At 40.2% G+C, this 19,720-nt stretch overlaps 1 protein-coding gene across 1 annotated transcript; it reads left to right on the top strand.

Moving 5' to 3' along the window:
* Nucleotides 1–7,499: 7,499 nt before the first annotated feature.
* Nucleotides 7,500–19,077, top strand: LOC141541467 (G-protein coupled receptor 35-like). The gene is made up of 2 exons (XM_074265571.1): nt 7,500–7,584; nt 17,473–19,077. Exon 2 carries the CDS (start codon nt 17,614–17,616, stop codon nt 18,502–18,504), a length of 891 nt encoding a protein of 296 aa, XP_074121672.1. The 5' UTR covers nt 7,500–7,584; nt 17,473–17,613; the 3' UTR covers nt 18,505–19,077.
* Nucleotides 19,078–19,720: the final 643 nt, after the last annotated feature.

Raw genomic sequence — 19,720 nt, 5'->3', positions numbered from 1 at the left:
GAACTTGTGAAGCATTTCACATTGCATCTACACATCCAAAATGACCATATCTAACCAAAGAATTTTGGATGACTTCCAGATATTTAAAAAAAATAGCCTTTACATAAATAGATATACTGTTGGCTACTGCTCAATGAAACCTCCTAGGATGTTTGAGTCAAATCCAGGCAGTAAGGGATCCTATATATGAACCACCAAAAACAATCTATGTTTAAAGAGTCTTAATTTATTTATAAGAAATTTCCAAAAGTGAATAGCATCTTTTAAGGCTTGCCTGTTGCTAAGAAAGCAAAGGTTGTTTACAGAAATACCTTTGGTTGGTTGGTTTTTACCATAATATCTATGTTCCAGCAAAAACATATAAGATTCTCATTCTTTTAGAGTATCTTAACATGGAAGTTCTAATGGTCCATAACTGAATGACAGAACTTTCTTCTCCAAATAGAAAGAAAATGGGGTTGCCCAATCTATAGATCCTATCATTGATTAAAAAAATTCACCCTCTCCAGAATTCCTTGGACTCCAGATCAAAATGATCCAGTTTTTGCAAAAAGTATTTCTGGTCATCATGATCTATTGTTTGGAGAAAGGTCCCACATTAGAAACTCCAGAGCATGTCCTCTGCATAGGTACCACAGAGCAAGAGCACCACCAGCAGCAGCCATCAACTCCAGGAAAGCCCTAGAGCTCCTCAAGGATACTTCTGAGGTCCTGAGACCTGTCAATTCTGGCCAATTATTTTTTAATGATAATTCTTAGAAGAAAGATGGGAAAGTCCATAAGCATTACCAGACTGCCCCAAGAGTCCATGGCCCCAAAAAGTGAAAATCTCTTAATTTTCACTCTTCCCAATCTGGCCCCAATTTACTGTCCTTCCCACCATCTTTTAGCAAATAGTGTTTTCTGAATCCCCAGTAATCTTAGTCCTTCCCTCTAACATTATCTTTAATAAATTAAGCATCTATTCATTTTGCTTTTACAGAATTCTTTACATGTCACTTCCATTAGACTGGAAACTCCCTGAAGAGAAGGAACTATCTTTTGCCTTTTATATCCCTAGAGTTTAAGCACAGTGCTTGGCACATATAAATAAACGCTCATTAGCTGAGTGGCTATAATCATGGTTCATGGATCACATTCTAGAGCTAAAGGACCCAGAAGCTTCATTGGATCAGAGGGGATCTAGGTAGAATCTCAGATGAAAGAAGAAAGACACAGATCTCCCTATAAATATTCTCAGTAGGAGAAGCAAGAGAGGGTTGAGCCTAGAGATCTACAAATTGACCCCCCATGTATGTTGTTCATTGATTTCCATAGTCTAAGGCAGTCCCTATGGATTTCAGACTCTTTACAGTTAACAGGCAGGCTTAATCTTATTAAGCACCTAATAGGTACCAAGACACTATACTAAATGTTAGATATCCAAATACAGTACATTCATTTTTTAAAACATGTTTCCTTATGAATCATGTTGGGAGAGAAAAATCAGAGCAAAAGAGAAAAATCATGAGAGAAAAAAAAACAGAATAAAGGGGAAAAAATGAACATAACATGTTGTTAATTTGCATTCAATCTCCATAGTTCTTTGTGAATAGCATTTTCCATTCAAAATGTATTGGGATTGTCTTGGATCACTGAATTGCTGAGAACTAAGTGTGTCATAGTTGTTCATCACATAATCTTGTTTTCCTGGCTTTGCTTGTTTCGCTCGGCATCAGTTCGGTAAATGTTCCCAGGTCTTTCTAAAATCAATCTGTTCATCATTTTTTATAGAACAATAATATTCCATTACTTTCCTATAGCATAACTTATTCAGCCATTCCCCAATCAAAGAACATTTACTTATTTTCCAAGTTTTTGCCACCAGAAAAAAAAAAAGCTGCTACAAACATTTTTGCACATGTGGGTCCCTTCCCTCTTTTATGATCTCGTTGGGATACAAACCCAATAGCATCTGTAACAGATCCCAGTATCTGGATTGAAGGGGATGCATAGCCTTTTGAGTATAGTTCCAAATTGTTCTCTAGAATTCATGCCCTCTTAATGATAGGAAAAAGTGAATGTTGGGCAGTTCCCCCTGATGAATTCATGAGAAGACATGGACAGAGGTTGGTGACATGGATCTAAAATGCATCGGGAAGAAGAACGCCCCATTTATATCAGAGATCCATTAGAGAATTGAGACCCACCAACCTTTCCCTACATTTGACATGTAGAGAAGTAACAGATGGATGTGGGAGATTAATGTTTATTCAGTTCACATCATATCTGCTTACTCAAATAGATAGACCACTTGCAAAGACTTCTAGGATATGGAAGAGTAGGGGTCCAAAGGTCCAAGTCTAATATTCTAAGGCTATAACTCCTCCCACACACTTTCATACCCAAATGGAATTTCCCAGCAGCAACATTTCAAGGAAAGTATTTCCTACCAATTATCAAAGTTTATACTCTCCAGAGTGATTTCCTAGTAATTCTTGCCAAAATTCTCAAAGATATCTTATAAAGAATCATGAGTCACTGATTACCACAAGCCTCAAACCTAATTGGGGGGCAGGTAGGGCTGTGCTAACTTCTGTATCATTTCTAGCTTCTACCTCTTTCTACCATAATATGCCACCTTGGAATTGGTAATCTGCATGCCATGCCACACTAACCCCATTTTCCTTTTTGGAGAGGGTTAGTAGAGGATTTGGCAAAGTCTTTGCACACTTTGCTCTTATGCAAGATGGAGATATATGATTGGATGAAAGAAGTTTGCCAGCTTCAAGATTGCAGAACTAGGTAGAAGGAGAGAACCACAGGTGACTCATGAATTAGCTTGATGGAGGAAGATCCCTCCTGGAGACTTACTGGATGCTTACATGGTTAATCAAGCTTTCCTATGACATCATACTGGGAGAGGTGGCTCACACTAAGCTGGGTTCCAATTCTGCTTACTACCTATGTGACCTTCAGCATTTTTTTCTATTCCCAGATGGAATTTCCCCAGCAACCCAAAAGCAACATTTCAAGTAAAATATGTCCTTCCAATTACTAGTTTTCTAAACTTTATACTTTCCAGAGAGACTTCCTCTAAAATGAATGTCCTCTAAGGGCTTTTCCAGCTCTGATTCTATAATCCAAGTCTCTTTTTCTTCTTTGGGCCACAATTTCTCTTTATGTAAAATGAAGAGGTCAGAATAAATCTCCCATGGGACCTTTTTTCCATTTTAAATCTATGGTCTATGTTATCTCTCCTCTCAGAGGCTCAATTTAATCATCTCTTGAAATGAAAATTGATAAAAATACACTGAGTGATGCATGTCTTTTGATCGATCATGATTAGGTTGAATATCATAATTAGATTGAAACCCCAAAAGACTAAAGAAAGAAAAAAAGACTTAAATATGCAAAAATATCTAGCAGCTCTTTTGATAGTAGAAAAAAAAAAACTGGAAAGGGACGGGACACAGTGGATAGAGTGCCAGTTCTGAAATCAGGAAAACTTTTCTCCCTGAGCTCAAATCTGGACATTTACCTCAGTTTTCTCATCTGTAAAATGAGCTGGGGAAGGAAATGGCAAATCACTCCAGTATCTGCCAAGAAAATCTCAAATTGGGTCCCAAGGAATAGACATGACTAAAAAATGCCTTAACAACAACAAAAGGGGATGTGCATTTATTTAATGGCTAAATAAATTTTAATATGTGGATATAATGTATATTACTGGGTTGTAAGAACTGCTGAAAGGAATAATTTTAGAAAAATCTGAGAAGTCTTGGATGAATGGATGCAGAGTGGAGTAAACAGAATTAGGAGAACAATGATGCAATAACAACAGCCTTGGAACACAAACAAGACTTTGAATGACTTTGAAACTGATCAACACAATGACCAACTGTGATTCCAAAGGACCCAGGACGAAGTCTCTCCCCCCTCCTGACAGGGGATGGGCTCATGGACAGATGTAGACATATTTTTAGATAGGGGTAATGTGAAAATTTGTTTCACTTGATGATGAACATTTATTATGTTGGGCTTTCTTCACAATAAAGGAGGAAACAGGAGAAAAGGAAGATAGATTTTTATTAAATTAAAAAAATAAATGTAAAGATTTGGACTAGATGGCCTTTGGCCCTTTTTGTTCCAGGCCAATGGTCCAAATCATCTCTCCTCATTGGGGGTCAGTTTACCTGCCTATGAAATGAAAAGTTTGGACTGAATAACTTCAGAGGCACCTTGGGGGTACAATGGATAGAGTTCTGGACCTGAGTTCAATTTCAGCCTCAGACATTGACTAGTTCTATGACTCTGATCAAGCCACTTAACCTCTGTCTGCCTCAGTTTATTCAAATATACAAGTGAAGGTGACAATAATATCCACTTCTTGGGGTTATTCTGATGATTAAACAAGTCAATAATTGTAAAACACTTAGCACAGTGTCTGGTACTTAGTAGGTGCTCATCAATGTTTATTCTTTTCCTTTCCCTTCTTCTCAGCTCTAGATCCTATGAAAATACTCTTATTATTTCAGGGTGGCAATATTTGTGTTTATAGTGTACATTTAATGGATTTTGAACTTGTAGCTGATCTTTCTTTTTTTTTTTTTTTTAATTATATATATATATATATATATATATATATATATATATTTTATAATATTATCCCTTGTATTCATTTTTCCAAATTACCCCCCCTCCCTCTATTCCCTCCCCCCGACGACAGGCAATACCATACATTTTACATGTGTTACAATATAGTCTAGGTACAATACATGTGTGCGAATATCATTTTCTTGTTGCACAACAAACATCAGAATCCGAAGGTACATGCAACCTGGGCAGACAGATATTAGTGCTAACAATTTTCATTCCCCTCCCAGTGTTTCTTCTCTGGGTGCAGCTACCCCTGTCCATCATTGATCAACTGGAAGTGAGTTGGATCTTCTTTATGTTGAAGATTTCCACTTCCATCAGAATACATCCTCATACAGTATTGTTGAAGTGTACAGTGATCTTCTGGTTCTGCTCATTTCACTCAGCATCAGTTGATTTAAGTCTCTCCAGGCCTCTCTATATTCCTCCTGCTGGTCATTTCTTACCGAGCAATAATATTCCATAACCTTCATATACCACAATTTACCCAACCATTCTCCAACTGATGGACATCCATTCATCTTCCAGTTTCTAGTAGCTGATCTTTCTTTACAAGAGACTGAAAAGAAGCTCAGCCCAGGGGAAGAATGGAACCCAAGCCCCACAACCCATTGTTGTGAGGCTCTCCTCGTTGAGGACATCAATGCCCGGAGCCTGCAGAAGTGATTTCCCAGAACAGGGTGTGGGTGGTCAATGGATGGTATTGTGGCTTGGGCATTGACTTCTGCATCAGAGGGCCCAGGTTCCTCTGCTATCTACTCGCTGTGTGACCTTGCAGAATTCATTTCTCCCTCTCTGGGCTTATTTTCTCATTTTTAAAATGAAATGACTGGACTAGATATTTCTAAGGTCCCATTTGGGAAGGGTTATTTTTAGGGATGTGTGGTTTCAGACTTAATCTTGCTTGTAGGTAGAAAGGAAGGAAACTTTGAAGACCTATGAAAAAGAAGAGAAGCTGCAAGGGGAGGCAGGATCTGGTGGAGATTGCCAGTGGGACAGGAGGGCAGCAAATACATGATGAGATGGCCTGGCTGGGTAGCTCAATGGAAGGTGGAGCTGAAATGTGTCTTGGGATCTATGATCAGCTAGGAGATAGGGCTGATTGTTGAATATTCTTTCAGCCCCTAATCAGTTGGGTTGGGTCCTGGGAAGTGGGTAGAGAAGTAGTCCAACAGCTGTGAGTTTCATATTGAACAAATTAGTAAATCCACCATTAATGTGTTCTCTGCCTTCTTCTAGATTCTAGAGATGCTAGAGTATTATTCCCACCTTCCAGGGTTCTTGGTCTACTAGGATACATGTGCGTTCACATCAACACATTCAGAGCATCCCAAGAGCTCTTTGGGGATCCCTCATCATTTGCAAATCCCTTCTGGTCCCTAGTGATCTGTACCCCTTTAGCACTGATGGTGCCCACAAGCAGATCCTTCCTTCACATTTAGGTGTGCACAACTGATAACAGAAGAAAGCATGGCCCGGAAAGCTTAAGATTGAGGACAGATTAAAGTTTGCTGCAGAATGTACAAAGTCTAAGTGGGAGATAAAAGTGATTTGTCGCAGGGCACTCAGATTGCATCACAGCCAGACTTTAGCCCAACACAATCTACCCAACAGTTGATTCAATTCAACAAAGTGTTAGTTAAGAATATAGTCTGCAGTTAGTCATGGTTCTGGCTTCTTGGGATTATAAAAGTAGTCCCTGCCCTCCTGGGATCAGGATCAGGAAAGGCTTCTTATAAATGGCAGTGTTGGGCGGCAAGAGGGGTGGGCTATGGGTAAGGGAGGAGGTATGGATGGTCCTGAATCTATGCCCTTAAAGTGAATCTTCAGTGGGTTGGGTGTGGATGTGCCCATGGGCGTGTGTGCATGTGAGAATGGGTGTGGGTCCCTTCCATTTCACTCCAGTGTCTAACCTAGGCTCTGCTCAGGGCATCTGGGCAGCCTGGCAGGAAGCGGTGCTGGGGACGCAGCTGTCAGAGCAGCAGGGGGAGGGGATGGGAAGGGGGAAAGGGGCAGAGGCTTTGGCTGTGGCTAGCATCCAGTCCAGAAAGGAGCTTGCAGGCGGAGCTGGGCAGGATGTTTGAAACCTTCACTCTCACCTAGCAGCTCACTGATTCCCGGTGCAGGGGAGAGCACAGCTGGCCAGCACAGGGGCCATCTGGGGGAGACAAGGCCCCCGAGCTGGTGATCCCTGCCTGAAGAGAACCTCATTCTTCTCAGTTGGAAACTTCAGCAGTTTAAGGTAAAGGGGCCCCTTCCTTTAGAGGCATGAAGGTGTGAAAATCTCAGGAACCGCCCTGATTCCTGAGGAAGAAGGCGCTGCTGAGGCAGTGCAGCAGGTCAGGGAGAGCCAGGAGCCTGCTCTGGGGAGGGCCCAGCTTGGGGAGCCAGGAAAACTGACTTGTGGTGCGGTTCTGTGAATCACAAGCTATGAGCTATTGGGTAAGCTCCTTCACAAGACTGCACTTCTGTTCCCTTACCTGCATAGTAAGGAGGTTGAGCTCGGCTACCTTCACGGACCCTGCCAGCTCTAGATTCTGTGATCTCGCTGCTGCCGGGGAGATCTTGGCCAAATCCCTTCATCTGCATGAGCCTCAGTTTCTTCATCTGGAAAACAGAAGTGGGGTGGGCTAGGGGCTACAGATTGGCTCTGACTTTCTATGACTCCAACTCTGACCAAGCAGGGCTGGTTTCTCCACTGCTGACTCAGGTCTTCCTCTTCCTTCTGCCTGCCTTGTCCCTTCTCTCTGAGTAACTTTCCTTGCTAATTGGTCAAAAAGAAATTCTGCTATCACTTTTACTATACCAGATATTTCTCTTGAGAAATAAGAAGAAACAGGAAGAAGGAAGGGAATAAGTGGGTAAAAATGACGAGTCATAAGCAAAACAAACTCTGATCTTGGAAGGACGATCTAGAAGAGAGATTTAAAAGGAAAGAAAGAAAAGGTAAGAATCTGTCATTGATCACTGGAGAAAATATAGATTGAATCAAGCATAGAACACAGAAGCTAAGAACAATCTTCTCTTATCACCTTCTTCTTTGTAAAAATGGGGCAAAGAACAAAGAGAAGAAGACGTTAAGGAGAATAAGATGGGAGGAAATACACAGTTAATAATCATAATTGAAAATGTGAATGGGATGAACTCACCCATAAAACAGAAGAGGAGATCATCTTGAATTTCAAAGCAAAATCCAACATTTACAAGGAACATTTATAAGGAACAGAGTTAAAACAAGAGGCTAGAGCAAACTTTCATATTTCAGCCAAAGTAAAAAAATTTGGATATATATATATATATATATAGTATTGATAGTCTATAGTACCTCTTAGCAAGATGTAGTTTTCTTCCTTATTTCCTTTAATGAGATTTATTTTTACTTTTGTTTTGTATGTGATCATGATTGCTACTTCTGTTTTTTTTTTCTTACTTCAACTGAAACTTAATAGATTCTGCTCTACCTCCTTACCTTTAGTATTTGTGTATTTCTCTGCTTCAAATGCGTTTCTTGGAAACAACACATTGTAGAAGTCTATTTTTAAAATTCATTCTATTATCTGCTTTTATTTTCTGGGTAAGTTCAGCTCATTCACATCGACACTTCTGACTACTAATTGTATTTCCCTTCATTTTATTTTCCCCTTGTTTATCCTTCTCTATATCTCTTCTAACCCTGTCCCTCTGAGTGTTTTGCTTCTGATCACAATTCTATTAGTAAAATAAAAAACAGAGAATTTGAATAACTCAAGGTCAGAAGAATAAATTGAACAAGCTATATATAAATTACCAAAGAGGGAAAACCGTCACAAGCAGATAAATTTATTAGTGAACTTCTTCAAACACTGAAAGAACAATTAAGTACAGTATCACATAGATTGTTTGCAAAAATAATCAAAGGGGTCCTACTAAATTTCTTCTATAAGAAAAATATGGTCTTAATATTTGATATTTGAATATTGAATATCTTTAATATTTAAAACTGGGGAGAGACATAGAGAAAGAAAATTATAGAACAATCTCTCAACTGAAAATGGATGCAAAATTTTAAGTCAAACATTAGTAAATAAGCTACAACATATAACAAAAATTATATGTTATCCCAAAGATGGATTTTTTTAAACCAGGAATACAGGCTTGGTTCAATATTAGGAAAACTATAAACATAATGGATGATATTAATAATAAAAAATAACAAAAATCATGTATTAACAAATGCATAAAAATTTTGACATTGCAATATCTATTTCTGTCAAAACATTAGAAAACAGGAATAGATTAATCTTTCTTTAATATGGTAAGTGGTATCTATATATAATCTGGAGCTAGCTTTATATATAATAAAGATAAATAATAGGGCTTCCTAATAATTAGATTGGGGTGAAAACAGGGATATCCATTATCACCATTACTATTTAACATAGTTATATCAACGCTTTAAAAAAAAACAAGAAAAAGAATGAAAGGAATAACCATAAAAAAACTAACAAATTTATCACTTGTTTAGATAACATGATGATATGGTAAGAGATCACTAAAGAGTTAAATTAAAAAATTAAACTGATAACTTCATTAAAATTGAAAGAAAAAATTCACTTAATTTGTCAGCATTTCTGCAAACAAAACCTAGCAGGAAAACAAAAAAAGACAAATTCCATTTAAAAGAATTATAAAATATATAAAATACATGAGAGTCTATTTACCATGATACACACATTTCTCACACTATATAATAATTAAGTTCCAAGGGAATACATGACTAAACATAAAGTTCACATTATAAATTAGAGAAGTGAGAAAGGAATTGCTTTTTTGATTTATGGATGGAGGGAAAGTTTATGACTAAATGAAAATACAGAACATAAAATGGGCAATCTAGATTATATAAAATTTAAATGTTTTTGAAAAAAATAAAACCATTGTACCTAAAAATCAGGAGAAAAAGACTTAACTGGGAAAAAAAGGTTTCATTGTTTCTGTGATAAAGATTTCTTTTCCAAAATACCTATGTACCTGATATGTATTTATAAGCACAAGAGCTACTCCCCAACTGATAAGAGTTCAAAGGATATAAGCAAGTAGTTTTAGAAGGAAGAAATATAAGTTAACAACATATGAAAAAGATACTCCAAATCAATGATAATCAAAATCAAATAAAAAGAGGGGCCACTAAACTATACATAAAGATTCTTGCAGGCTACATGTTAATGTAGAAGGCCTTATATTAACATTATCTATGTTCTCATGTATTTTTATTTATTTATTAAACATTTTCTCAATACATTTTAATCTGGTTCAAACTCAATGAGCTGCTGGGTGCAGGCTCATGTGTTTAATACTTCTGCTCAGGAAACGGGGCATTAACCCACATCTAACACCATTTTCCAAGGTAAGGTCGAAATAGTCATGATTTAGACTTAAAGAGCAGTATTAGAGCAAATTAGAAGAATAAAGGATAGCTTCCTTCTCAGATCTGTGGGCAAAGAAGGAATTTATGTCCAAAGAAGAACTAGAATTCATTACTGAACACAAAAGAGAAAATTTTGATTATATTAAGTTAAAAAGATTTTGTACAAACAAAACCAATGTGGACAAGATTAGAAGGGAAGCAATAAACTGGGGGGAAATTACATTCAAGGGTTCTGATAAAGGGCTCATTTCTAAAATACATAGAGATTGACTCAAATTTATAAGAATTCAAACCATTCTCTAATTGATAAATGGTCAAAGGATATGAACAGACAATTTTCAGATGAAGAAATTAAAACCATTTTTAGCCATATGAAAAGATGCTCTAAATTTCCCTCCCTTCTCCCCACCCCCTCCCTTAGATGGCAAGTAATTCAATATATATTAAACATGTACAATTTGTCTATTCATACTTCTACAAATATGCTGCACAAGAGAAATCAGATCAAAAAGGAAAAAAAATGAGAACGAAAACAAACAAACAAAAAGCAAACAACAAAAAATTGAAAATACACACTCAGTTCCCACAGTCTCTCTCTGGGTACAGATGGCTCTCTTCATCACAAGACCATTGGAATTGGCCTGAACCATCTTAGTGCTGAAAAGAGTCACATCCATCAGAACTGATCCTTGTATAATCTTCCTGTTGCTGTGTACAATGCTGTCTATTCACTTCCCTCAGCATCATTTCATGCACATCTCTTCAGGCCTTCTCTGAAATCATCCTGCTGATCGTTTATTATAGAACAATAATATTCCATAACATTCATATACCATAATTTATTCAGCCATTCCCCAACTGATGGTCATCCACTAAGTTTCCAGTTTCTTGCCACTACAAAAAGGGCTGCCACAAACATTTTTGCATATATGGGCCCCTTTCCATCCTTTAAGATCTCTTTGGGTTACAGGTCCAATAGAGACACTGCTGGATCAAAGGGCATACACAATTTGATAGCACTTTGGACATAGTTCCATATTGCTCTCCAGAATGGTTGGATCAGTCCACAACTCCACCAATGTGTCCCAGTTTTCCCACATTTCTTTCAATACTCATCATTATATTTTCCTGTCATCTTAGCCACTTGTATAGTGATATCTCAGAGTTATCTTTATCTGTGTAAGAATGATAATTGAAAGTGGCAGAATATAGGCGTCAAAAAGGGGAGAATAAATCATGGTATGTGTATGGGATGAAATACTACTGTGCTTTAAGAAGTGATAAAGGGGATGGTTTCAATGTAACTTTGGAAGAGTTACTTGAACTGATGCGGAGTGAAGTAAACAGATCCGAGAGAACAATTTATATAATAATAACACATTGTAAAGGCAAATAACACTAAATGACTTTAAAATTCCGATCAAAACCAAACAAGTTCCCAGGGAACTATATGATGAAGCATATTATCCCTTTCCTGACAGAGAAGTGATGGGTTGAGCGGTGTAGAATGATATAGATCTCCAGAAATGGACAATATGGGAAGTTGTGTTGATTATGTGGGTTTGTTACAAGGGTTTTGGATTTATTTTTTCCTTCTTACATTGATAATGGTCTTAGATTGTAATGGGAGTAGAGAGAGATGTGGAGGGCAGGGAGAGAGTTACAAAGGAGACACATGCTATGGAAAGCAAAGCTCTTCTGAAGAAGAGTTAAATAAATACTACAAGGCGGAAGGCAATTAGGAAAGAGAATCTGTGATCTGTGGGCACTTGTTTGTTCCCTTACATTGTATCCTACTCTAGGGTATGCTTTTTCTTCCTTAATTGTTTTCTGGGTATAGGGATGGGTTCTTTTAGCTCCCTGAGTACTTTAACTCCTATCTCCCCATAGTTATTCAATCCCTAAGGGCAGAGAGTTTAGTGGATTGGATCAGACTAGAGGCTTTTAGGAAACCTCTGCCATTAAGGGTTGAAGCAACTCAACCCTGAATTTGTAACAGAAAAAGATTCTGAGATTGAATCTGAAGGAAGAAAGGGAAGTCAGAAGACTGAGGTGAGGGAAAGCTTTCCAGGCTTGGAAGTCAGTGCAAAGGCATGGAGACTGGAAATGATGGGTAGTATTTAACAAGTATAACTAGTATATATAATACTTTAACAAGTATTAACTAGTATAGTTGTATCACAGAATGCTATGTCTGTGTAATCTAAGGGATCTGGCTATAAACAACAAGAACAACAGATTTTAAGGTGAGAAGTCCCTGAAGGTTGTTGAGTAGGATGTGACCTGGCAAGACCTGTATTTGAAGATTCCTTTGGCACCTGAGTGGGCAGGGAGACCCAGCATCAAGTGAGAAAGGGTGTTAAGATGTTGAGGGTGTCAGAGGAGAGAAGAGGACAATGGGAGGACAATGATATTTGTCAATAGATTGGTTATTGGAGGGGCAAGAGGAGGAAGAGGCAAGGATGAAACTGAGGTTGTGAGCTGAGGAAAAAGGGGAAGAAAGTTTGAAAGTGTGGGGAACTCCCGGGAAAGATGGTGAATTCTTTCCCCCAGGCAGTAGACTCGGACACCCCTCTCCCAAATCCTCAGTCTCCACCCTATGACCTTTCTGTCCTGGTGACCAACCGCCTTTAATCAGTCTCTGGCTGGAGAGGATCTGCTCATGCATACATTACTCAGAGGGTGAGGATAGATTTTAAGCAGAAGGACCAATAAGCATAACTGAAGTCCCTCCTCTGTAGCAGGGGCTTACAAACACAAAACTCTCAATGAGCTAATCTCTCCCAGGCTTAATTAGCCAGAAAAGGCTCTAGGAGAGGGAAGAACATGTGACTCCTGGAAGTCTTTACTAGGGGACAGAGATGTCTTAAAGAGAGGCCCATGATCCATAAGACTAAGAAGACAGATGAAGCCCTGATGGTACGAACCAACCTGGGACTTCCTCAATTGGATTTTTAAGACACAGTGCTTTGCTCAGTGTAGACCTTTAACAATATCTGTTGAATCCGGGGTAATCAAATTTGCTGCTGTCCAGGGTCCTAGTCACCCAAGTTCCTAAGCTAGATGCCATCCAAGGCTCCTCACTCTCTTTCTTGCTCTGTGTCCCATCAGTTTCTATTCTTTTCTCACCTTGGTCCATCCACTCAGATGACAAATGCTCCTTCCAAAAGGGCAGATTTGATCAGGTCACACCACTAGCCAATAAATGGATTTCTTGAAGGCAGACTGTGTTTTTGCCTTTCTTTGCTTGTCCAATAGATGCTATTATATTTGTTGACTGACTGATCAGTGGAGAGTCTGGATAACTTGAAGGAGAGGAATTTCGCTCTATCTGTGGGAATATACCCCCTTTTTCTTTTCTCCCAGTCTCCATGAGTCCCGGGCTAAGGCTGCAGCCAATGGGATTTGGGATCCATCTTTGCACTTCATCAGTGAGTTTTTCACTTAAGTAGAGTCACTGAGGACCTTCTTCCACTGGTGGCTCCAATCAATCTATCAGGCAAGCAAGTATTAACTGAACACCCACTATGTGCCAGGCAGTAGAGTGACCAAGACAGTCTTGACTCTCAGAACTGACCTTCTATAAATCAATCAAATGATCCATTGACAAGCATTTGAGGCTTATTGTGGGTTGACAATGAAACTGTAAAATCTATTGGCTTTGGGGGGGAGCAGACCATTCAGCCTTCCAGAAGGTCTGATTTGCCCATGAACACATGGTAAGTCTCTTAAGAAGAGGATCTACAATGGATTTATCTTTGTATCCCCATTCCTTGAACATAATAGAAACAGCATTTTGAGAAAAAAAAAACTGTTATTGCAAAATTTTAAAATCACTTTCATTTCCTGATATGTCTATCCCCTATGCCATGTAGAAAACAATTTTATAACAAATAAAAAAAGGAATAGAGAAAAAAAGCATTTCAACAAAACTAACCAACGTATCAACCAAATTGGACACTGTAGGCAGCGCTCCACAGCCATGATCCCACTCTTCTGACTGGAAGGTATGGAGGCTTAGTAGTTACTCCTGGGCAAATGCCCACTTACGCAATTGAGTAGAACAATAAGAATGTATGGCATAAAGGTGGCTTGGTAGGACAGTGGATAAAGCCTTGAACATGAAGTTCAGAAAACTTTGGGTCAAATCTGGATGCAGACAACTGTGACCCTAGTCATTTTATCCCTGCCTTCTTTAGTTTTCTCATCTGTAAAACTGGGATAATAATAGCATCTGTTCTCCCAGATTGCTGAGTGAGCATGTGTAAAGTATTTTGAAAATCTTACAACATTTGGTATTGTTATTATTAAGCACACTGGGTCTGGAATCAGAGGACCTGAGTTCAAATCTCTCATGTGCTCTTACTACATGTGTCATTTTGGAAAACTCACTTAACTTTCATTGTTCTTAGTTTTCTCAACTGGAAAATGAAGGTGTGGTGCTAGATAACCTACTGGAGCCTTTCCTGATTTAGATTCATGATGTAAAGGAATCGTGGGACCCCTGGGCAAGTCACTTCATCTTTTTCAGCCTCAGTTTCCTCACCATTTAAATAAAGTTTTAGTAAATCTTCTTGAGCCCTGCGCCCAGGGGCAGGGGAGACCAAGGGAAGATAAGAGTTAGGGAACAGATGCATTCCCTTTTGAGCTCAGGGTCTGATCAAAGAATCCAGGCTCACCTTCAGGAAATAATGAATAAAATTTTTAAAAGCCTAATTTGAGGTTGCAGGCAGTGGTCATACACCTCAAGTGGCCTTCCCCTTTTCCAAATGGCTTCTGACTCCTCAGCCCTTAGTCCAGACACTGTCTTTGGACTCTTCATAGTAGTAGTAGTAGTATGTACTCATGGCTTTTTTCCACTCCCACTACCTTCCCTCATGGTCACACAGATCAGAGGATCAGAGGGTTAGACTGGAGCAGTACATTATTATCATCCTCACCATCCTCATCTTCCTCCTCCTCCTCCTCATCTCTCATAACTAGCATTTATCTACTACTTTTAGGTTTACAAAGTACTTTAGAAGCACTTATTCCTAGATATAGTATACGAATATTATGGATTATTATTGTTCTGTAAGAAATGACCAGCAGGATGATTTCAGAAAGGGCTGGAGAGACTGACAGGAAGTGATGCTGAGTGAAATGAGCAGAACCCGGAGATCATGGTACACAGCAACAAGATTATGTGATAATCAATTCTGATGGACGTGGCTCTCTTCAACAATGAGATGATTCAGGCCAGTTCCAAAGAGCTTGTGATGAAAAGAGCTGCACACACAGAGAGGAGTATGAGACTTGAGTGTGGATCACAACATAGAACTTTCACATTTTTGTTGTTTGCATTTTGTTTTTTTTTCTCATTTTTCCCCTTTTTGATCTGATTTTTCTTGTGCAGCATGATAAATGTGGAAATATGTATAGGAGAATTGTACATATTTAACATATATTGGATTACTTGCCATCTAAGGGAGGGGGAGCAAATTTAGAGCACAAGGTTTTGTAAGGGTGGATGATGAAAATAATTCATGTATATATTTTGAAAGTAAAAAGCTGTAATTGAAAAAAAATACTTGTTCCTTTTATTCTCACAACAATACTGGGAAGCATATGCTATTATTATCCTCTTTTGAATAGATAAGGAAAGTGAGTTAGACAGAGGCAAAGTGACTTTCCAAGGGTCAGATGCTAAGTGTCTGAGACTGGATTTGTATTCACAGCTTTCCTGACTCCAGATCCGTGCCAGCATGTAAACAACTAGGCAAATCCAGGTGTATGCAAGGTAGATGCAGAGCATTCTGGGGAAGGAGGGCACTAGCAGGGATGGGGCTGGTGTTTTGAGGATAAAGGCCTCTCAGAGGAGCTGAGTCTTGAAGGAAGCCCAAGCATGAAGGACAGCTAGGACAAAGACCCACAGGAGAGATGGAAGAGCCTCCTTCAAGTCACTGCAAGTGGGCCAATGTCACTGAAATAATTTTGTGGGGAGGAAAGTGCAATAAAACTAGAAAAATGAAATGGGGCCAAGTTGTGAAAAGCTTTAGATACCAAATGTCTAAGGAAACTGAGGGCTGCATCATCATCAATCATCCTCATTCTCAATGTTATCATCATCATCAATGTTATCACCATCAGCATCATCAGTGTCATCATCACTATCGTCATCACCAATGTTATTATCATCATCATCAGTGTTAGCACCATCATCAGTTAGCATTACCAATATTATCATAAATATCATCATAATCAATGTCACCATCACCAATATCACCATCAGCAGCAGCATCGTCATTACCAATGTTATCATCATCATCGTCATCATCACCATCAATATCATTATTATGAATATCATCATGATCAATGTCACCATCATCAATATCATCATCATCATCAATGTTATCACCATCAGCATCATCAGGGTCATCATCATCATCATCATTATCACCATCATCATCAGTGTTAGCACCACCATCATCATCAGGATCAATATCATCATAAATAACATCATGATCAATGTCACCATCATCAATATCATCATCATCATCAATGTTATCACCATCAGCATCATCAGTGACATCATCATCATCATCAATATCACCATCATCATCATCATTATCACCATCATCATCAGTGTTAGCACCACCATCATCATCAGGATCAATATCATCATAAATAACATCATGATCAATGTCACCATCATCAATATCATCATCATCATCAATTTTATCACCATCAGCATCATCAGTGACATCATCATCATCAATATCATCATGATCAATGTCACCATCATCAATGTTATCATCACCATCATCATCAGTGTTATCATCATCATCGATGTCATCATTGCAGCCATGAGCTCCATAGTGGAAATTTTACAAAGCATTTATAGACACGAGCTCAGTGTCTCTGGGAGTCTTATTATACCCAGTTTTTCAGATACAAAGGCACTAAGAGGGACGGTAACTTGTCCATGATCACACACTTAGTCCATATGGGAGGTAGGATTCAAACTGAGGTCCCTGCTGACATGAAGCTCGAAGTCACTTTGTCCCCCACCTCTGCCTCTGTCTCTGTTTCTGTCTTTCTTTATCTCCCTGTCCTTATTTATCTAAGTCTCTGTGTCTCTATCTCTCTTTCTCTGGTGTCTCTTGATCTATCTCTGTGTCTCTAACTTTATGCCTCTGTCTCTCTCTTTCTTCTCTCTCTCTTTCTTTCTCTGTCTCTGTCTCTCTCTCTCTTTCTCTTTCTCTCTCTCTCTCTCTCTCTCTCTCTCTCTCTCTCTCTCTCTCTCTCTCTCTCTCTCTCTCTCTCTCTCTCTCTCTCTCTTTCACACACACACATAGAGTTCAGGACAGCACTAAGTCTAAGTCTCCCGGTTCATTCTTGATGCTCCTGCTGATAACAGCTTTCTCATGTTCTCTACGTCTGTACAGGAACCTTTCCTACCTGGGTTACTGTGGATCCCTGGTAGTCCAGATGACTCCGCCCAACTGCAGCACCACAAGGAGTGACCTCTCCCCAGACTGTCACCATGGTGTACTTGTCCACCATCCTGATCATAGGGACTGTCCTCAATGCCCTGGCCCCTGTGGATATTCTGCTGCCGGATGAGGAGGTGGACAGAGACCCGGGTGTACATGGCCAACCTGGCCGGGGCTGACTGCTGCCTGCTGCTGAGCCTGCCCATGGTCCTGTACACAATGGGCAAAGAACAGTCCGAGGGCTTCCTGTGTACGGTTTCCCAGAGCATTTACCTGATCAACAATTACATGAGCATCTGCATCACCACCGCCATTGCTGTGGACCGATTTGTGGCCATCCAGTACCCTCTGCGGGCCAGAATGTGGCGCTGCCCACGTCAGGCGGCTGGGACCTGTGCCCTTCTCTGGCTGCTGGTCATATGCCTGGTCTCTTTAACTGCTTGGAAGCAAAATGGCCAGAACTTTTGCTTTGGCAAGAGTAAGACGCGAGGCTTCTGGGCCATTGTTTTTTCCTTGACCCTATTTTTCATCCCTCTTGTGATCCTTGTTTTCTGTTCCATGTGGGTACTTCAGAAACTGATCAGGAAAAAGGCCCAGGTCCCAGCCCAGGACAGGAGTCTGATCCACAAAGCAATCTGCGTGGTCTCAGCTAACCTGGTCATCTTCCTAGTCTGTTTCCTGCCCCAGCACGCGGCTCTGCTGGCCAAGCTCATAACTGACTATGTGGGGGCCTCCTGCCCTGTTGTCCAGCGCGTGGTCACTTCCATCAGGGTGGCCTCCCGCCTTGCCAATGCCAACTGCTGCTTGGATGCCATGGGCTATTATTTTGTGACCCAGGAGATCCAGGAAGAAGTGGGGGTGATTTTAGGTCTGCCCAAGATCTTCCAGAACCAAGGCAGCCCAGGAGCTGACCAGCCAAACCTCCTTGGGGGAAGAAAAGTGGAGATGGCATTAGAGAGTTCCAAAGCATTGTGTTCCTCTTAAGGAGACCTTCGGGGGAACTTGGCACACAAGACAATCATCTGAATTTGATGAGCCCAGCCCGGTGATCCCTGGCTCTCTACCTCAGTGGGTCTTCTGGGCCAGTGGTGAGAACTCAGAGATTTGGCCAGGATATGAGGGGTGGAGGTCCAACTCCTCCTCCATACATAATTCCTTCTGGGGAGCCCCCCACACATCTGGGACTCAACTGAGTTCATTCCATTTCTTTCTGAACTAGCTTGCTTGTTCTGGGGGGAGTGACTTCGGACATCCTTTTTGGAGTCTCTCATGCCCAGTGGTAAGAGTATGTCCATGAAAGCAGGAGAAATCATTGGACTTCTCTGGGACTGGGTTTCCTGCTCTGAGGGGCTGGACTAAATGACCTTAAATCAATTATTCTTTGAAGGTTTGATGGGGAAGGGGGAGCATAATGAGTCTTTACTGGTAGAGCAAGAGCCTTAGGGTGGGGAGGTAAGGGAGAGGAAACATGCCCTCTTCCTCTTCTCAGAATTACTGTGAATTGGGAAAATTATTTAATTGAATTGACCAAGGCATTAGAACTTAATGTAATAATGAGGACAATCAGAACAGATTTCTGGGGCAGCTGGGTAATACAGTGGATAGAGCACCAGTCCTGAAGTCAGGAGGAGCTGAGTTCAAATCTGTCCTCAGACACAATACTTCCTGGCTGTGTGACTCTGGTCAAGTCACTTAACCCCAATTGCCTCAGCAAAATAAAACAACTAAGATTTCTTTGAAGTGTTATAGACTTCCCCTGTCTAATCCTCACAGTGGCCCTGGGAGGCAGGTGCCCTAGAGCAGTACAACTGGAAGTGTCAAAGACAATAGTCAAACCCAGTTCTTTCCTAACACCAAGTCAGTTAAGTAAGGATAACTGAGATGCAGAGTGTCTGCCGCCATGTTCATGTTTGTATTCTGTCAGGGCAGTTCCCCCAACAGACCCAAATGAAGGCATAAAATGACTGAGGCCCTGGGAGGGTTTCCAGGGGCCTCTGAAGCATACAGGGATAGAGGTACCGATGGGAACTAGAATTTGTCATTGGAACACACAGCTTTCAGGTGAGGAAGCTCCCTCTCTTAGGTCAGGTTTTCCTTCAACTTGGAGCCTTAGGAGGTTGCTGGGGCAGGAAGCTAGTGAGTGATTTGTCCAGTCAGTATGTGTCAGAGGCAGCCTGCAATTTCCTTAGTGGATTCCCGT

Source organism: Sminthopsis crassicaudata, chromosome 4, assembly GCF_048593235.1.
Source record: "Sminthopsis crassicaudata isolate SCR6 chromosome 4, ASM4859323v1, whole genome shotgun sequence".
Classification (NCBI taxonomy): Eukaryota; Metazoa; Chordata; class Mammalia; order Dasyuromorphia; family Dasyuridae; genus Sminthopsis; species Sminthopsis crassicaudata.
This window is presented reverse-complemented; position numbering and strand designations above follow the sequence as displayed.